A 17081-nucleotide genomic window follows, 5' to 3' on the forward strand; every position below is an offset into this window, starting at 1 on the left:
CCATGATTTTTATTTCAGGTGTGCAAATCAGTGCAGTCTTAGGACAATATAAAAGGAGAACTTTCTTTCTTTCTTTCGCTTTGTGATTAAGCTTTTGTTAAAAAGACTAGGTTTCTTCAAGCTGAATTCTACACTGAAAGCAAGGTTTAACAAACAATGATATTGTTTAGTGTTGTTCTTCAAAGGTTTGATTCAGTATTTCCTTACTTATGTGGCAAATCAATTAAATAAAAGAGCCAAAGGACAGCCCATAAAATATTGGAGGGGTTCTCATCCTAGTGCATTACAGGAAAGGGGGTAGGGCTAGCCTTCCTTTGAGGCTTCAGGAATTGGCTGCTACTGCAGCTATGATACAAAACTAGTGCCTCCCCTATCCTGGAGAATTGGCTCATATATAATTAAAATGTTAGTATTGGCCCATGTGTAATGGAATGTTCCACACTCTCAATTCTATTTCTTTTGCATTTATCTCCACATCCACCCACACAGTACAGTAAAAAAAATGAGGAGTCCTTTTGGCACCTTAGAGACTAACAAATGTATTTAATGTATTTATACCTGCTCCTGTATTTTTTACTTCATGCATCTGATGAAGTGGGCTCTACCCCACGAAAGCTTATGCCCAAATAAATGTGTTAGTCTCTAAGGTGCCACAAGGACTTCTTTTTTTTTTTTTTTGCTGATACAGACTAACACGGCTTCCACTGAAACCTGACACAGTACAGTAAAGTGGCTCGAGTGCATTTTATTCTCTTGGATCATGTTGGGAGAACTAATTGTGACATGAGAGCTAGTTTCTCATCTACAGCAACGTGGTAGCACAGGCTCAAAATAAACATTATTCAGACCTGCTCTCAGCAAGGCTAACATAAGTGTTATAAATAGTATCTTTAGAATATTTATAACAAATGTTTGTATAGCTGTTTGACATACCAGGGCTAATAACATTCTTTAACATGCCCAAATTCTCTTGTGTAGACAAGGCCTCTGTATACCAATTGTCTGCTAGCGCAATTCCGTGGTACAAATAGAAAAGAACCCATACTCCTAAAATTGCTGGTAAATAATAACAATAGGTCAGTGTGCATCCAAGATGGCTGATCCACTTCCAACTGCTAAAAATGAGCCAGAAGTTAAGTATTTCATTTAATCACTTCATTGAATTTATATTTCAGGAGATTTTTTTAAAAATTTCTTATGCTAATTTATTGCTTATGAAAGGAGGCAAATTGACAGTCCTGGAGATTGATGTCCTTTATATATCATATTTGTGTATGACAGCAAAAATACAAACTTTGCCATGACATCCTGCCAATGTGACCCAGTCTGACTCAGTTCTGGGCCTGGGGTAGTTTCCTCTCTATGCCAATTCAGTCCCTGGTGCTATATTCCTTTATAAATCCTCTAATTCATTTGACCCCCCCACAAAAAAGTCCACAATCAATTAATTTTATTAAGTCAATATAAAAGCAAGAATATTTACATTTTCAAAATTTACATATATAAATATTTACATTAAAATAGTTTATTATGTATGGTTTCAATTTAGCCTTGAGAGAGAAAAGCAAACATGAGGCTTTGATGAACACAGCATTCCCATTCCAGTGTCTAAAAGCAGACGCGTGAGATGCAATCTGCATAAGACACTTAGGTCCATAAGATACTAAGACATTTAGGCCCCGATCCATGAAAGGACTTAGGCATTTAAATGAGAAGTTAGTTCAAAATGTAGGTGCCACTGAGATCCTCAAAACCCCGGCTTGATGGCCACCTAATTCCGTATACACCTAAAATCCTTTGGTGCCTAAATTTCCCCCCAGGCACCTAAGTTTCTGTCACGGGGCGTGTGCACAATGCCTCACTCTAGGTGCCCAGATACCTGACCCCCAGCAGGATCCTCAAACCAGGTGAGATAGATGCTGCCCTGTGTCTCTCAACTGTGGGGCCCAATTTGGTAGGCATGCTCTGAGCACTCCTACTGGATTAGGATGCATACCAGCCCGGTGATAGTGCCACCGCCTCCTTTATAACTTTTAGCCCAATAATAGTCACTCATATGGGAGACCTTGATTCAGTTCCCTTCTCTGACTGGTCGGGAGAAAGGATTTGAACAGGAGGCCTTCCACCTCTCAGAGTGCTCTAACCGCTGACATACGGGATGCTTTGATGTGGGGCTCCCTCCCTCTCTTACTGGAGCTGTTCTGCTTTGTATAAATAAATAGTCATTGGAGCAGGGGCCTCCCATCTGAGTGCCCAATCACCAGGCAACAGACTCACTCTCTCTCTGGCACAATTGCTATTTAAGCATTTATACAAAGTGAAACAGCTTGAATCGGAAAGACTGACAGGTACCCACATCTGAATATCCCATTGCCCGGTGGATAGAGCACTCTCCTGAGAGGTGGGAGACACCTTCACATTCTTTCTCCCCATCAGACAGAAGGGGGAAATAAATCCATGTCTCCCAGATCGGAGTTGAGTGCTCTAACTATTGGGCTAAAACTTATAAGATGAGAGATGGTACCACTGCCGCCGCCTCTGGCATTTCTTGCAAAAAAAAATAACTTAGATGCCTAGCTCCAGGAGAGGGCTCATGGCTGGATCTCAAGCAGAAGTAGACACCTCCCTCCAGCCTGCACTTATGCAGCAAATTCCCTGAGAGGAGTGGGGCTTAGAACAGACCTCTGATTGGCATGTGCTATTGGGCAGCTTAAACGGGGAGCCATCTAGCATACTAGCTTTTGTGGATGCCATTCTTAGGCACATATTTCTCTCCATACAATGTATAGGTAGCCTGGACTCAGGCTTTGTGGATTCCAGTGATTTTTCTAGGCACCTAAAAGTTAGGTAGCTGAGCATTACAACACCTAAATCTCTTTGTGAATCCAGACTTTAGAGGCAGAATAGAGAGAACAACCTAGTGAACATATCATCATCTGGTTCACTGAGTAGGAAAATTCTACACTACACAAACCCTTAAAGTACAGTTCCATTCTGAAAAGTGGATCATAAGATTTTCTCCTTGTGTGTGTTCAGAATGATATTTGTGGACTAGCAGGACAAAAATAAGTTTTTATTGCTTTTTAGTCCTTTTAGCCCCACAGAATCAAAACAGCGAAGATGAGCAAGGTGGAATCTGTTCCTTGTTCATAAACAGTTCTGTTGATGCACAAGTTCTAGTCAGTTACACATGTGCAAACCCGTTGACAGCAATAGTTTTCCCACAGATGTCACTAAGGGCTTAATTTGGCTTACAGATATTTATTCCTGGTGATTATACACAAGAAGAAAAGAAACAAGTTTGACTTTCAAGATCCCAAGTTGACACTGGAGCTAGAACAAGCATCATTTTACTTGTAAATTGATTCACATTTGAGTCATTGAGATTGAAGGAACATGGAACTCTAGAATGCCTTATTAATGAAATCACTTTCCATAGTAGCACTGCACTTCATAGAAATATTAAATCCCATGTAATTTAACTTGAACACCATTGGCAGTATATACAAATACCTACTAACTATAATGATTTCAAAAGTCAGTCTACAATGCTGCCTTGGACAACAAAGAGTAAATAAGTATTGAGATGGAAAGAGTGAGCTCCAGTAGGAATTTTTATCTACCAAAGTCTGCACCCCAATCAAATAAATCCACTGAAGTCAATGGAAAGACTCCCACTGAATTCAATAGGCTTAGAATCAGGTCTATAACGAAGGATATTAGGTGGACTACCCACGAACAAAGAACTGCGGTCAAGAAATGAAAAAATAAAGCTTAATCAATTTAATGCTTTTTGAATTTAAAAAAAAATGGCATTGCTTTTCAAAGTGAGAGAGTAAGTATTCATAAATAGCTGAAGTGCGAATTACAGAATGTCAATTCACAGTGTAACATGCTATACTTTCCTAATAATGAATGTGATTTTACTCTTGTTCTCAGGGGCGGCTCCAGGCACCAGCGCACCAAGCGCGTGCCTGGGGTGGCAAGCCGTGGGCGGCGGCCTGCCGGTTGCTATGAGGGCAGCAGTCAGGCTGCCTTCGGCGGCATGCCTGCGGGAGGTCCGCCGGTCCCACGGCTTCGGGGGTAATTCGGCGGCGGGTACACCGAAGGCCTGGGACCGGCGGACCTCCCGCAGGCATGCCGCCGAATCCGCGTGACCACCAGACCGCCCGCAGGCGTGCCGCCGAAGGCTGCCTGACTGCCGTGCTTGGGGTGGCAAAATACATAGAGCTGGCCCTGCTTGTTCTATTCAGATTTGGGCCCTGTTGCTGCAATGAGCTCTACGCAGTCCAACCCCTCTGCTCACATGGTACTCACTAGGATCTAAATCTTAAGCAGTAATAATCATCAGCCCTTGTAGTCATTAAAAATGATAAAACTTGGCAGTTCTATAGCACTTACATACTATAGTGATGTGTTATATAAAAAAAAACCACCCTGAAATAGACAGGTAAATAGGATGTTTTTCATCCACAATCTCAAAGCACTTTACAAAGTGAAAAAAGAACAGGAGTACTTGTGGCACTAGAGACTAACAAATTTATTAGAGCATAAGCTTTCGTGGACTACAGCCCACTTCTTGTAGTCCACGAAAGCTTATGCTCTAATAAATTTGTTAGTCTCTAAGGTGCCACAAGTACTCCTGTTCTTTTTGTGGATACAGACTAACACGGCTGTTACTCTGAAACTTTACAAAGTGAGTAAGCATTATTATCTCCATGTTATGGTTAAATTGGTTCCCAAATGAATTTCCCAATAAAGGAGAGTGTACTATAATTACTTTTTGATACCCTTTTTCAACAGTTGTATAGTAATCTTTGTTTGCAAGTAATTGGTTTCTATAATAACTACTACATTTTATTATTAAAGTGCATGTAGTCCTTGTGAAGGGAGACAATTTATTTCAGTCTTTATTTTTGGGACATATACAATCCAGAAAGCAGTCACTAAAGTTTTCTTACACCATAGCAGCTACATACTTCCCCTCTGAGCTGGAGGGACCACTTTTGAGGCAAGAGAGCAGTACAGCCCTTATGTCAATTCAATCCTGAATTTCTCCGCAGAGATGGACAACTATTCATAATTATTTCGACTATAAGGTCTTTGGGGCAGGGGACCATCTTTTTGTTCTGTGTTTGTACAAAACCTATCACAATGGGTCCTGGTCCCACTGGAACTCCTACCTGTTACTAATAATATGGTACCACCCAAAGGCTCCGGTCACATTTGGATCCCTTTGTACTAGATCCAATATTTACAGAACGGTAGATCTGATCCTTGCCCCAAAAAGAAAGACAGAGGAAGTGACCATACCAAACAAGAGGAAAGACAGAGTTAATGGGAACCATGAGTGTTATTGTGAGGGGTTAATATCTAGACATCTGCCCACAAGAAACTAGACAGAGACTGCTAATTTATTTCATGTCCATCTCAGACCAACTATACAATGAGTGATGAATTTGAACAAATACAGATGAAAGACTCTGCACCCTCCTTGCTAATCCCCTGAGTCATCCAGTCCTATATAAACCTATTCTTTAGCTAAAACCCTTCTTAAGAGAAGGATGACTGGCCAGATATGAGAGATTACGTGTTGAATTTGCCAAGATTATTCTGTTGACCTTTGATTGCAGTACTTAAAATGTTAAATTAGTATGGTCTTCAGCTGGAAAACAGCTTTATGAGCAATAGGTAATGTATCCATGAGGAATAGATGAGGCTTTTCTGAGTTGTAGTTGCAATTGCCAGTAACATTAAACTGACAGAGTGTTGCAGAATCAAAAGGACAACAAATTAATCTACTAATTTTAATGGATTCCCATTAAGCTACATTCTTATATCCCGGCTACATTAAGTGCACGGTTTCTTTAGACAATGTCAAAGGAGGCTCTTATGAATGCACTGAGGTGCTGCTTAAGCCTTTTATAATTGAGTGGGTGCCATAGGTGACCAGTTTTTCCAGAGGTGTTTTTTTTTTTTAAACTACAGTACTTTTCATTTCTGTTGCTGGGGACTGGATGGCTTAAGAATTTGTAATGAAATAAAGATCCTTTCACCTCTAAGATCCTTTCACCTCCACCCAGCCCCGATCAGTGGTGAATGAAATTGTTGTTATATATCTGGTGTCTATTTGATAGCGCACCTGAAATTAGTTTGGTCTTCTCTGTGTAGTTCTGAGACGACACATTTGTCCATCCCCAAAATCTCAACCACAACTGGCACTATTCAGTACCCTGTCTTGTAATCTCAGCAAAGTGTCCAATGACTTTGAGGTCCAAATCCAAAGACAATTGAAACCAATGGAAGGATTATCTTTGAATTCAACAGATTTTGTTTCAGGCCACGAATGTGCATGAAGACTGAACTCTCCTATCATTCATAAAGATAGTCCTTTCAAGTCAGGTTATAGGCCCTCTTGGCCTGATTCATCAGTGGCTTGCACCTTTTGTAGTTATTTAAATCAGTGCAAAGTGAGGGGAAATTGCTACCAAATCCGAACTGCAACATTTCACGCCCGCTTTGCACTATTGTAAAATAACTACACAAGGCACAGGGCAAATCAAGTTTTACTGTCAAGTTTTATGGGGAAGCCTTTGCCATTAATCAGGCACTATCTGCTAATCAGGAACCTTTCATTATGATTAATTTGCTTATTTATTCTAAAAATTCCCCTCTTTCTAGCAGTTTCATATAGTACTTTACTTATTAAAGGACAAAATGAAATGTCAGGAAATTTCAAAAACTTCTTGTGACATTTCTCTAAAAGAAAGCTATAAAAATAAGCCTAAGAATTTCCCTACATTGCTGTGATATGTAAAGCACAGGGATGAAAACATGGGCCCACTGAAATCACCCAAGTACTTTAAGTAATCCATGTGTAAGTTTGCACTACTGCAAGCGTAGCTCTTGAAATGTGTTGTAAGCCTTGTTAAATTTCAATAGACAAAATATGTTTAGTAACTGGGGTACAGTGGATCAACACAGTGACTTCTCACCTCTGCACACCACCTTGGGCCTTATTACTGAAAACAAACATGGTGGTTTCATTGTACCACAGCTCCTAACAGACATTTGATCACCTTACAAAAGCACCTTATAATTTAGTACTGTCAGCAACCTCTGCACAAGATGGGGGAGGGGGGGATCAGAGAGACTTTAACTATCCAGACATTTCTGGGAAAACTAATATGGCAAAACACAAAATTTCCAGTGAATCCTTGGAATATATTGGGGACAACTTTTGGTCCAGAAAGTGGAGGAAGTAACAAGGGGGAGAGCCATTTTAGATTTGATTCTGACCACCAGGGAGGAAATGGTAGAGAAATTGAATTTGGAAGGCAATTTGGGTGAAGGTGATCAAGATGATATTTTAAGGAAAGGAAGGAATGAAAGCAGCAGAATAAGGACAATGGACTTCAAAAAAGCAGACTTTAACAAACTCAGAGAACTGGTATATAAGGTCCCATGGGAAGAAAAATCTAAGGGAAAAAGGAGGTCAGGAGAGCTGGCAGTTTCTCAAGGAGGCAATATTTAAGGCACAACTTCGAACAATCCTGATGTGAAGAAAGCATAGGAAGATGCCAATATGGCTCCATCTGCAGCTCTTTAATGATCTCAAAATCAAAAAGGAATTCTACAAAAAGGGGAAATGGATAAATTGCTAAGGAGGAGTAGAAAAGAATAGCACAAATGTGGGAACAAAATCAGAAAGGCTAAGGTGCAAAACAAGTTACACCTAACAAGGGAAGGAGAGCTAATAATTGATGGTATCAAGAAGGCTGAGGTGTTTAATGCCTATTTTCCTTCAGTCTTCACTAAAAAGTTTAATGGTGACCAGATATTTCACACAATTAATATTAAAAGCAAGAGGGAAGGAATGCAAGTTGAAGAATATTTAGATGCATTCAAGTCAGCAGGCCTTGATTAAATTCATCCTAGGGTACTTAAATAACTTGCTGAAGAAATCTCAGAACCACAGTTATCTTTGAGAACTTCTGGAGGATGGATGAGGTCCTCAGAAGACTGGAGAAGGGCAAACATAGAACCTATCTTTAAAAAAGGGGGAACAAAGAAGACTGGAGACATATAGACCAGTCAGCAGTATGTTTAGTCTTGAGAAAAGAAGACTGAGAGAGGACCTGATAACAGTTTTCAAATATGTTAAGGGCTGTTACAAAAAAGAACCATGATGAATTGTTCTCCGTGTTCACTGAAGGTGTAGGACAAGAAGCAATGGGTTCAATCTGCAGCAAGGAAGATTTAGGTTAGATATTAGAAAGTTATTTTTTTAACTATGAGGGTAGTTAAGCGCTGGAACATGCTTCCAAGGGACGTTGTGGAATCCCCATCACTGGAGGTTTTTAAAAACAGGTTGGGCAAATGCCTGCCAGGTATGGTCTAGTTTTATTTGGTCCTGCATCAGCATAGGGGGCTGGACATGATGACTTCTCAAGGTCCCTTCCAACTCTACATTTCTATGATAGGGGTATGCTAAGTTAGGAATAAAATACATTGACAGAGCATTATCAATGCTTGCTTACATATTGCTTATTCATTGTCAGTGCTGTTATTCAATGTCATGAGCATTAAGTTACTCATTTATCAAATAATTAGATGTATTATCACCACTCTATTTCCCCAGGTTATAAAAATAAGCCTTATTAAATACATCTCACCCACATCCCCTCAATGCTAAATGTTCTTATGATAACAACATAGAATGAGAGAACCATACTGTGTAAATCCAGAGTACAGTAACTCCACCAACTTAAATCAAACTATTTTAGATTTACACTGGTGGATTTGAGTAACTCCACTGCAATCCATGGAGTTTACCCTTCCCTGAATATGCACTTAGCTATAATTGAGTGTAGAATTTGGCTCCAAATGTACATACGTTTAGAGATAATGCTATATTCTATAAAATACTTCAGTTAGAAAATAACTCTTGTATCCAGTTATTCCACTTTGTGCCATCATACACATTGCTAAAACTTTGAACAAATAACTGTCGTCTTACGTAAGTGACCCAAGTGTCACTATAACCCGCTGACCAGTGTGTGGTACATGTTTCCCTGTGTGCTTGATCCACAGAGGATGAATGTTGTACAGCCACCAGTTACAGTGCCTGGCTCTTTAACCCAAGTTGTGGAGGCTAATGCTCTGAGTTCTGGAAGTCCCTGCTTCAGTCTCATGAGTGTCAGCAAAGATGGTAGTTGACACAACATAAAGGATTTTTTCAAATTACGTATGTATAGCCTCATATCTCAAAATATAATTTAGCCTCTAAGGATCTGCCCAATCTCTCCCTGACTCTGTGTCTGCCGGATGTGGAGACTCCTCAATGCACCCAGCATGCACAGCCACAGAAGGTGCTCACTTTTCCAGTGGGGTACTATTCACATAGATACAGCCATCTAATGCTGTCTTATATTGCTTCCTAAACCTGCCCCATTCAAATGATATATGGCATTAAGGTACTTGTGAGAGACATGGTGAGATGCACTGAGCATGCTCAGTGTTTTGGCTGATGGCTTAAAACCAGGGATAGGATTTTGCCCAGCTGACTGATCTAATTTAGCTAGAGGAAACATTTTAAAGGAGCCATGTGACCAGAAAAGGAAGTCTTCCTGGTAGACTGTCTCTTTAAATTAAGTAAGAGAGAAGAAGATCATGGATCTGAACATCTCTTCCCCGTGCTTCCAAGCCCAGATAGTGATCTAGAAGAAAAGAGCCACACTTAATCATGGGAATTCCTCCAATAGGAGTGGGAGTAACGCCAAAGCTACTTAAGTTGTGCCGTTGTGCGTGGGCCGAGGGATGTGCTGGCGCTGTTTCCCGCAGCCCCCATTGGCCTGGAGCGGCGAACCGCGGCCAGTGGGAGCCGCAATCGGCCAAACCTGCAGACGCGGCAAGTAAACAAACTGGGCCAGCCCGCCAGGGGCCAAAGGTTGCCAATCCCTGGTGTAGACGATTCCTACAGCAAAAGAAAGGGGGGGGGGGTTCTGCCAATGTTGTTGTTCCACCTCTCAGAGAGGCTGTAACTAGGTTAGCAGAAAAATTCTTTCATTGACCTCCTTGAGTCTACACTGAGGTTTAGGTCAACCTACTTCTGGTGCTCAGGTCGCAAAACTGTTCACAACCCTGAGGGACATAGCTAGGTCAGTCTAATTTTTAAGTGTATACCAGGTCTTAAACAAGTGGGACCAGGCTTCTATGTACCAACCAGTGACTGGGGGATGAGTACTGAAATGGTAGAGTTTTTAATCTTAAAAATAATTAAAAGGTCTGAGTTCCATTCCCCTTCTCTCCCAACCTCCCTTCCTACTAGAGCCATACTAGGGGTGGGGGTTAAAGTAATGCCTGCAGGCTGTTCCCCCTCCAGTCCCCCCCCCCCCCCCCCCGAGAAGATGTTTCCTAGGATAGTGAGCCGCATTAAGGAGAAGCTGCGGAGCTCATTTTATATGTTCTCCCATGCTGCTAAGCACAGAGCAGGATTTTGTCCTCGCACCATGCAACAACCAGGCTTCTGAGTTGGCTGATGGGCTGTGAAGCTGCCATACTACATGTGGCTTACTGGGTCCTGTGCAATCATGAAGTCTGGATAAATTGTGAGCTAGTTAAGGCCCCTAATACTTAGAGATACTTTAGCCAAGGAAGGTTCTTTACAATGGCATACACTACTTATTTTAATGAAATATCTTTTCATATTTATCATAGTAGTTAGAGTGCTTACTACTGTAGCACACAGTTTTAGCTCTTCTATAAGAACTGAATGAGTTATTTTGCTGCTATGACCACCACGTAGCTGAAGTGACTATAGAAAACTTCATAAAACATTTTCTGGGTATCCAAAATCTTATTAAAAATACAAGCACATTCCATAAACAATGTAATAACAAAAAAAGTGTGGGAAAAGAGAGAATTTAAAATGAGTGGCTACAAAATCAGTCAGAGTTTGTCTAGCAATAAAAGCTACATCACTATGCTTAAGTCAAAAGAGTAAATTGCAAGTTAATGTTAAAGACTTAACCTTAGCAGGTAAGCCATGACACACAAAAAGAGGCTGTTATACCAGATATATCTAACCTCTTGTGTACCTCAGGACACAGAACTTCCCCAAAATTATTCCTGCTATATTTAACTTTAGAAGAGTTGGCCAGTAAGTAGGGTTGGTCAAAAAGTAAAATTCTGAAAAAATTCAAAATTTGTAAGTTGTTTCGATTTCTTTGGGATCAAAATTAAACCCAATTTTTATATTTTAAACACATTTTCTCAAATGTTGACATTATTTTAGTAAGTGAAAAATTTTATAACCATTTCAATAACTTTTTGGATTAAAATGTCTAATTTCTTTAAAAAGTCAACCGTTTTTTTAAAAAGGATGATTTTTTATTAATTAACCTTGTTTAAAAATTTCAACCAGCTCTATTAAGGAATACTGAGCTCTGTAGTATTTATATATCTACAAAATCAAAACTTTCCTTGCCCAAACATAGTCCTCTTTTCATAAAGCCCACTGGATACTTTTAATTTATTTTATATAGACATTAAAGATTTCATGTTTCTTTTAGTAAAAGAATTTACCTGGATGTCCCTAGCCAAAATTGCAACTCCTTCAATATTATGTCAGTCTTTGTGAACTTTGCCAAAACCACATGGAGTTTAGAATCACCATTGGAACATAGCCATGGTAGAAGAGTTGGTAAACCCTGCTCAAGTTCAGGAAGATTACACACTCCGTTAGCAGAATTTATAGACTCTTTGTCAGCAGAGTCACACAGGCCTTTCTTGTTTGTATACTTCATCAGCCAAATCACTGGTTTAAAGAGAATTAGACTGAGATTTTCAAAAGGAGGTTAGGTGCTATTGGAAAATGCCACACTATAGACGCAGATGGAGAAGTGTGTTTAGTTTGTAAGTTCTATCAGTTCAAAATTTAAGAAAACACGAAGCTGTGGAGCACATAAGCTCAATCAACTGAATTGCTTGGTTCAAGATGATCCCAAAATCTGTTGACACAGGTGGTAAAATCTGTGAGCTCCATCTGCCAAATTGCTCCAGTTCCAGGATGTTACAAACTCTTTTGGAGGAGTATTAGAGATAAATATATGTTGTCTTGTAGTTCATTGACTAACATATAATCATCTTTCCACCACATCTAGAATTACAACAAAGTATCATCTTCCTATCAGAAGAAAATATAATGCTTTGTATAGGGGGACTGACCCTTCAGAGTTCCAGTTGGAAATTATATCTAGTCAGCAGCTCTCTATCCCTCTTTTGCCCTGGAGAAAATTCCAAGCAGCTACAGAAAAGGTGCAGGCCACTAGTAGGGATTAAAGAGTTACAATTGTTTTCCACTCTTCTTAGACTTTGGGTCTGAGAAGGGACAGCTGTGATTCTGCCCAGTCAGTCAGAACAGCTAGACCAGGGGTCAGCAACGTTTGGCATATGGCTCGCCAGGGTAAGCATCCTGGCGGGCTGGGCCAGTTTATTTACCGGCTGACCCGGCAGTTTGGCCGATCACGGCCCCCACTGGCCGCGGTTCACCGTCCCGGGCCAATGGGGGCGGCAGGAAGCCGCGGCCAGCACATCCCTCGCCTGCACCGCTTCTCGCCGCCCCCATTGGCCCGGGACGGTGAACCGCGGCCAGTGGGGGCCGTGATCGGCCGAACCTGCCGCATCAGCAGGTAAATAAACTGGCCCGGCCCACCAGGGTGCTTACCCTGGTGAGCCGCGTGCCAAACGTTGCCGACCCCTGAGCTAGACCTTGTTAGAGTAGCGAGGGAGTATAAAAAGGCTCTTCAAAGCTCTTCATTAAAAAAATGAGCCCCAGGGATCAGACTACTCAGAAAGGTATGGGTGTCAGAGTTTGTTTGAATTAATTTATTGATTTTCCTATTTGTTTATAGTGTGATTGCTAACTATACAAGGAAGAAGTATGCCTCAACTATATTTTATTTGAGTCATAAAATAAGCTAAAGGTATTTAGTCCACTCTAGGAAAGGGAATTCTGTTGTTTTTTTTAAAAAGGGAGTGTGGGGTAAATAAACTACCCCTTTCTGCATGGAGCCTCAGTTTGTACTTACTTATCCAATGGGCCTAGTTGTACTATATATTCACACATTTCTGCACTTACATGTTTTAAGGGCTTTATTTCTGATGTATATATTTTTAGTTAAAGGGCATTTCCAGCCATAAAACAACCTGTGATTCAGTCAGACTCCTGATTCTGCACTCAGAACCACGCAGGAGTACCGTGCACCTGTCTGGATACTCAGTGTAGTCAACAGTCACCACATTGCAGCATAGCTGCACTGGTGGTAGGGGAGACAAATGCTTTTCTTCTTACGTTCAGGCTGGCTGGGGAAGGAAAGTTAATTTTAAAGGAACAGAGCTCTGCTCCATAGGTGCCACTCTCCCCTAGCAGAGGGAGCCAGAGGGCAAGGATGAGCTTCCTTCTGCTAACATGCCACCTCCCCAAAAGTTTGTACAATGCTGAGGGGGAGAGCCCAATGGTGGCTGTGGGAAGCGGCGCCACTCCCAATAGAGAGAGAAAAGGTCCATCCGTGACAAGGAGAATCCACTCTCTTGGGGACATGGAGCCCTTGATGCTGGGTGGCACACAGAGGTCTTTGACATGGGGGAGAGGAGGGAGACTTCCAAGAGCCTCAGGGAGGGACAGGATACAGGCCTCTTCCAGTATGAACTACCAAGTCTCAACTGTCTTATTGTAAGGATAATAAAAAGCTAAAGAATTGTAGATATTGGGATTACTTTCATAGTGAGATACATGATTTTTGGCTTTGGTTTCTGCTCTTATGGGAAATCCTATATGCCTTAAATGAGATTTATATATTTCCTATCAAATTCTATGGCACAGTTTAAACGACTCTAGAGGGAAGATATTGTTCTCTATTAAGTTTTATAGGTTTTCAGAATAATTTCTGTAGAACTTGTTTAATTTATTCATTTCATCCCTATAAAGTTATATAGGACTTTCCAATAAGGCTACTGAGAATATCCAACGCCATGCTTTAGGTACAGATCTACCCTGTAGCATGAGTTAACAACCTGTATATTGATCCCCATCTCTGCTTCAACTGCCTTTTGATGGGAGGAAGTCTCAATGTCTTGCTGCTGCTTCTTTCATCTGCATTTCATAACAAGACTGTCTCATAACCACCATTCATTCTTTCTTCTTCTACAAAAGCTTCAAAATCCACTTCTTATTTTGTCATCACAGCCAAAACTTTGGTTCACACCACGTTTATCTCTCCTTTGACTACAGTAGCCACATCCTCTCTGACCTCTGATTGTTTCCCTCTCCAATCCATTCAACATGCTGTGCTGCTTCCTTCCTCACAGCTCTGACCCAAGGCACAGCCCTACTCAGTTCCCTGTTTCTTTCCACAGTCCACTTCATGCTCTTTGCCTTCACTTTCAATTCTTTGCAGAGCATCTTTCCTACCACTTGTCTCCTCCCTGCACTCTATGCCACTTTAGCCCACCGTAGTGCACCCTTTGGCTCCTCTTGTTTTTTTCGCAAAAAGAAGAACAGGAGTACTTGTGGCACCTTAGAGACTAACAAATTTGACTCAGTGGTTATTTTTTCATAAACAATTTACTATGCTTGAAGTACTCCCCACCTCCACCAGTGAGCCAGGTAAACTTAGTCACTTCCTTCATGTCCCTTGGGACTGACTTCATTTGCTTAGCCTTCCACTGCAAAGCTCATTCCTTTGCCATGTGTTCCTGCTCTTCAGAACTACCAACCTGTGTGCCAAAAAATAAATCAAATTACATCACTTCCTGGGGCTCCCCTTCGGGCTCTCAGCTTCATTATGTCTGATGTAAGCCCCCAACCTGTAAGCCAATGAATATGGCCTGTGTGGTGCCTCACTGAAGTCACAGTGTGTCTGCATGGGCACAGGGGTCTGCCCGAGCTGATCAGTTTGCAGGACTGGGGTCTTAGGCCCCAATCCCACAAAGATTTACACACCTACTTAACTTTATGCACTGAGTAGTCCCTGTGAAGTAAACCCACTACATAAATTTAAGCAGGTGCATATATATTTGAGGCAATGGGGCTTTAGATTGCAATCTCCTTGGGACAGGAATCTTTAGTGTTTATTCCTGTTTGTATCTGTGGTGCTGTAGAAATACATAGTACATAACAATAAATTAAAAAAAATTCTATGGTGCCATTTTCTTTGCCTCTTTTCTCCAGCTCAGAGCCGAAATTTGGCAAGTTGCAGCCAGTGGGCCAAATTCTACCCCCCTTACAGTGGTGTGAATCCAGAGTTGTTATGTTGTCTTCAGTGGAATTACTGCAGACTCACCCTGGTGTAACTCAGTTTAATTTGACCCAATAAGTTTTATGGAGAGAACGACTTGATTTGAACAAGTCAATGTGCATTTGGAAAATGATCCTTACATTTAGACATAAGGTTAAAAAAATTGAAACAGGACATATTACAAATAATGAAACATTCCTTTCACGCCAGCAGAATCCAAAGTTGTAACTACAATTGCAAATCATCTTCACGGGTGCAACCCAAATTCTCATTAGAAACTGCACACCTCCGAAGTGCTGTAAAACTCAACTGAGCTCATATGAGTTGCTCTGTATCAACTGTCTCTGATAACAGATCTACAGCTTAATCCACATGAATGCAGTTTTATTGTTTCCCAGCAAATGAAAACCAAATGGCATTATATCTTTGAGAATGAGAAATGAGCATGATTGGTGGGTTTTTTTCCTCTTACCTGTTTAAGGATTTCTGCTGCTGTTTCATGTGAGCAATCAAATATCACATAGAACTCCTTGCCTTTCTTCATCTCCTTGAGTAAAGGCCTGGCATCTTTATTCCCAGAGGGCAACTGACGGATTTTGATTTTAATGTTATATCTAGAAGGGGCTTTGATGAGCTCTTGCAGGCGAATTAGACCTAGAAAATGACAACCAATCATACAGTTGACTGTTCTGTGAAATGAGTATTTATTGCCACTTACTCAATCTCTTTTCATTCGCAATATATTTCAAGCTGCCACCTATCTAAAGGTTAAGCTATTAACTTCTCATTTGTCATCTTTCTTGCTGGTGTGGTTTATGCAGCTGTTTTACCTTTGTGGGCATATTTACTTTGGAAAAATAAACACTACAAATAGGTTTGAATTTTTCTAAGATGTAATTCTTTCTCCCCAGCCTCTAATCATAAACATCAATGTTAAACAAAGCAAACCTGGAATTGTGTAAACCTCTTGTGAATGTTCCTTTATAACTTCAAAAGTGAGCAAATAATAAAGCAAGTTCCGGCAATAAGCATATCCGCCATAGTTCATTTACAATCCAGTAGATTAGGATGAGTGGCACTTACCAATATTTATTTATTATTTATAGGCATTTCAGTGGTGCTTGTCACTCTAGTGCCAGAGTACCTTGCAATACCTTTGAAGTAGGGAATTATCGTTCATTATATTTTTTGGAGAAAGTGAGGCATAGTGAAGTTAAGTGTCTTGTATAATAAGATCACACAGGAAGAGTGAGGCAGTGAGTATCTCCTAACACCCAGTTCTGTGCCTTAACCACAAGACCATCCTGGTTCTCATGCTATTAGACATGCCTAGCTTGATTTCCAGGGGCTTAAAAACTCAGAGCTTTTGATTTAGGACCAGACCTTCAGTTGGGTGTAAATCTGTACAGTTTAAGTGAAGCCAGCAGGGCTACGCTGATTCACCACAGTTGAGGATCTGGCCCCAACTATCTAAATACAGTACACTGTTTACTAATAGGGATGTCAAGCGATTAAAAAAATTAATCACGATTAATCATGCTGTTAAACAATAATAGAATACCATTTATTTAAATATTTTAGGATATTTTCTACATTCTCAAATATATTGATTTCAATTACAACACAGAATACAAAGTGTACAGAGCTCACTTTATATTTATTTTTATTACAAATATTTGCATTGTAAAAAACAAAAACATTTTTCAATTAATTTAATACAAATACTGTAGTTCTGTCTCTTCATCATGAAAGTTGAACTTACAAATGTAGAATTACGTACAA

The 17081-nt window shown here is 40.5% G+C and overlaps 1 protein-coding gene and 1 long non-coding RNA gene across 6 annotated transcripts in view; one reads left to right on the top strand and one right to left on the bottom strand.

Annotated features, from left to right (window-relative positions):
- Positions 1-17081, bottom strand: part of GRIK1 (glutamate ionotropic receptor kainate type subunit 1) — a 225070-nt gene that overhangs the window by 88820 nt on the left and 119169 nt on the right. For all 5 annotated transcript variants that reach the window (XR_010594598.1, XM_065576876.1, XM_065576883.1 and 2 more), the window contains exon 4: positions 15772-15953. Coding sequence is in view for 4 of the 5 variants with exons in the window: in XM_065576876.1 (XP_065432948.1) it covers positions 15772-15953 (182 nt within the window). In the remaining variant the exon portion in view is untranslated. The remainder of the gene's footprint in view (positions 1-15771; positions 15954-17081) is intronic.
- The window catches only part of LOC135977226 (uncharacterized), a 117888-nt gene that overhangs the window by 84703 nt on the left and 16104 nt on the right, over positions 1-17081 (top strand). The window lies entirely within an intron of this gene.

This window comes from Chrysemys picta, chromosome 1 (genome assembly GCF_011386835.1).
Source record: "Chrysemys picta bellii isolate R12L10 chromosome 1, ASM1138683v2, whole genome shotgun sequence".
NCBI lineage: Eukaryota > Metazoa > Chordata > Testudines > Emydidae > Chrysemys > Chrysemys picta.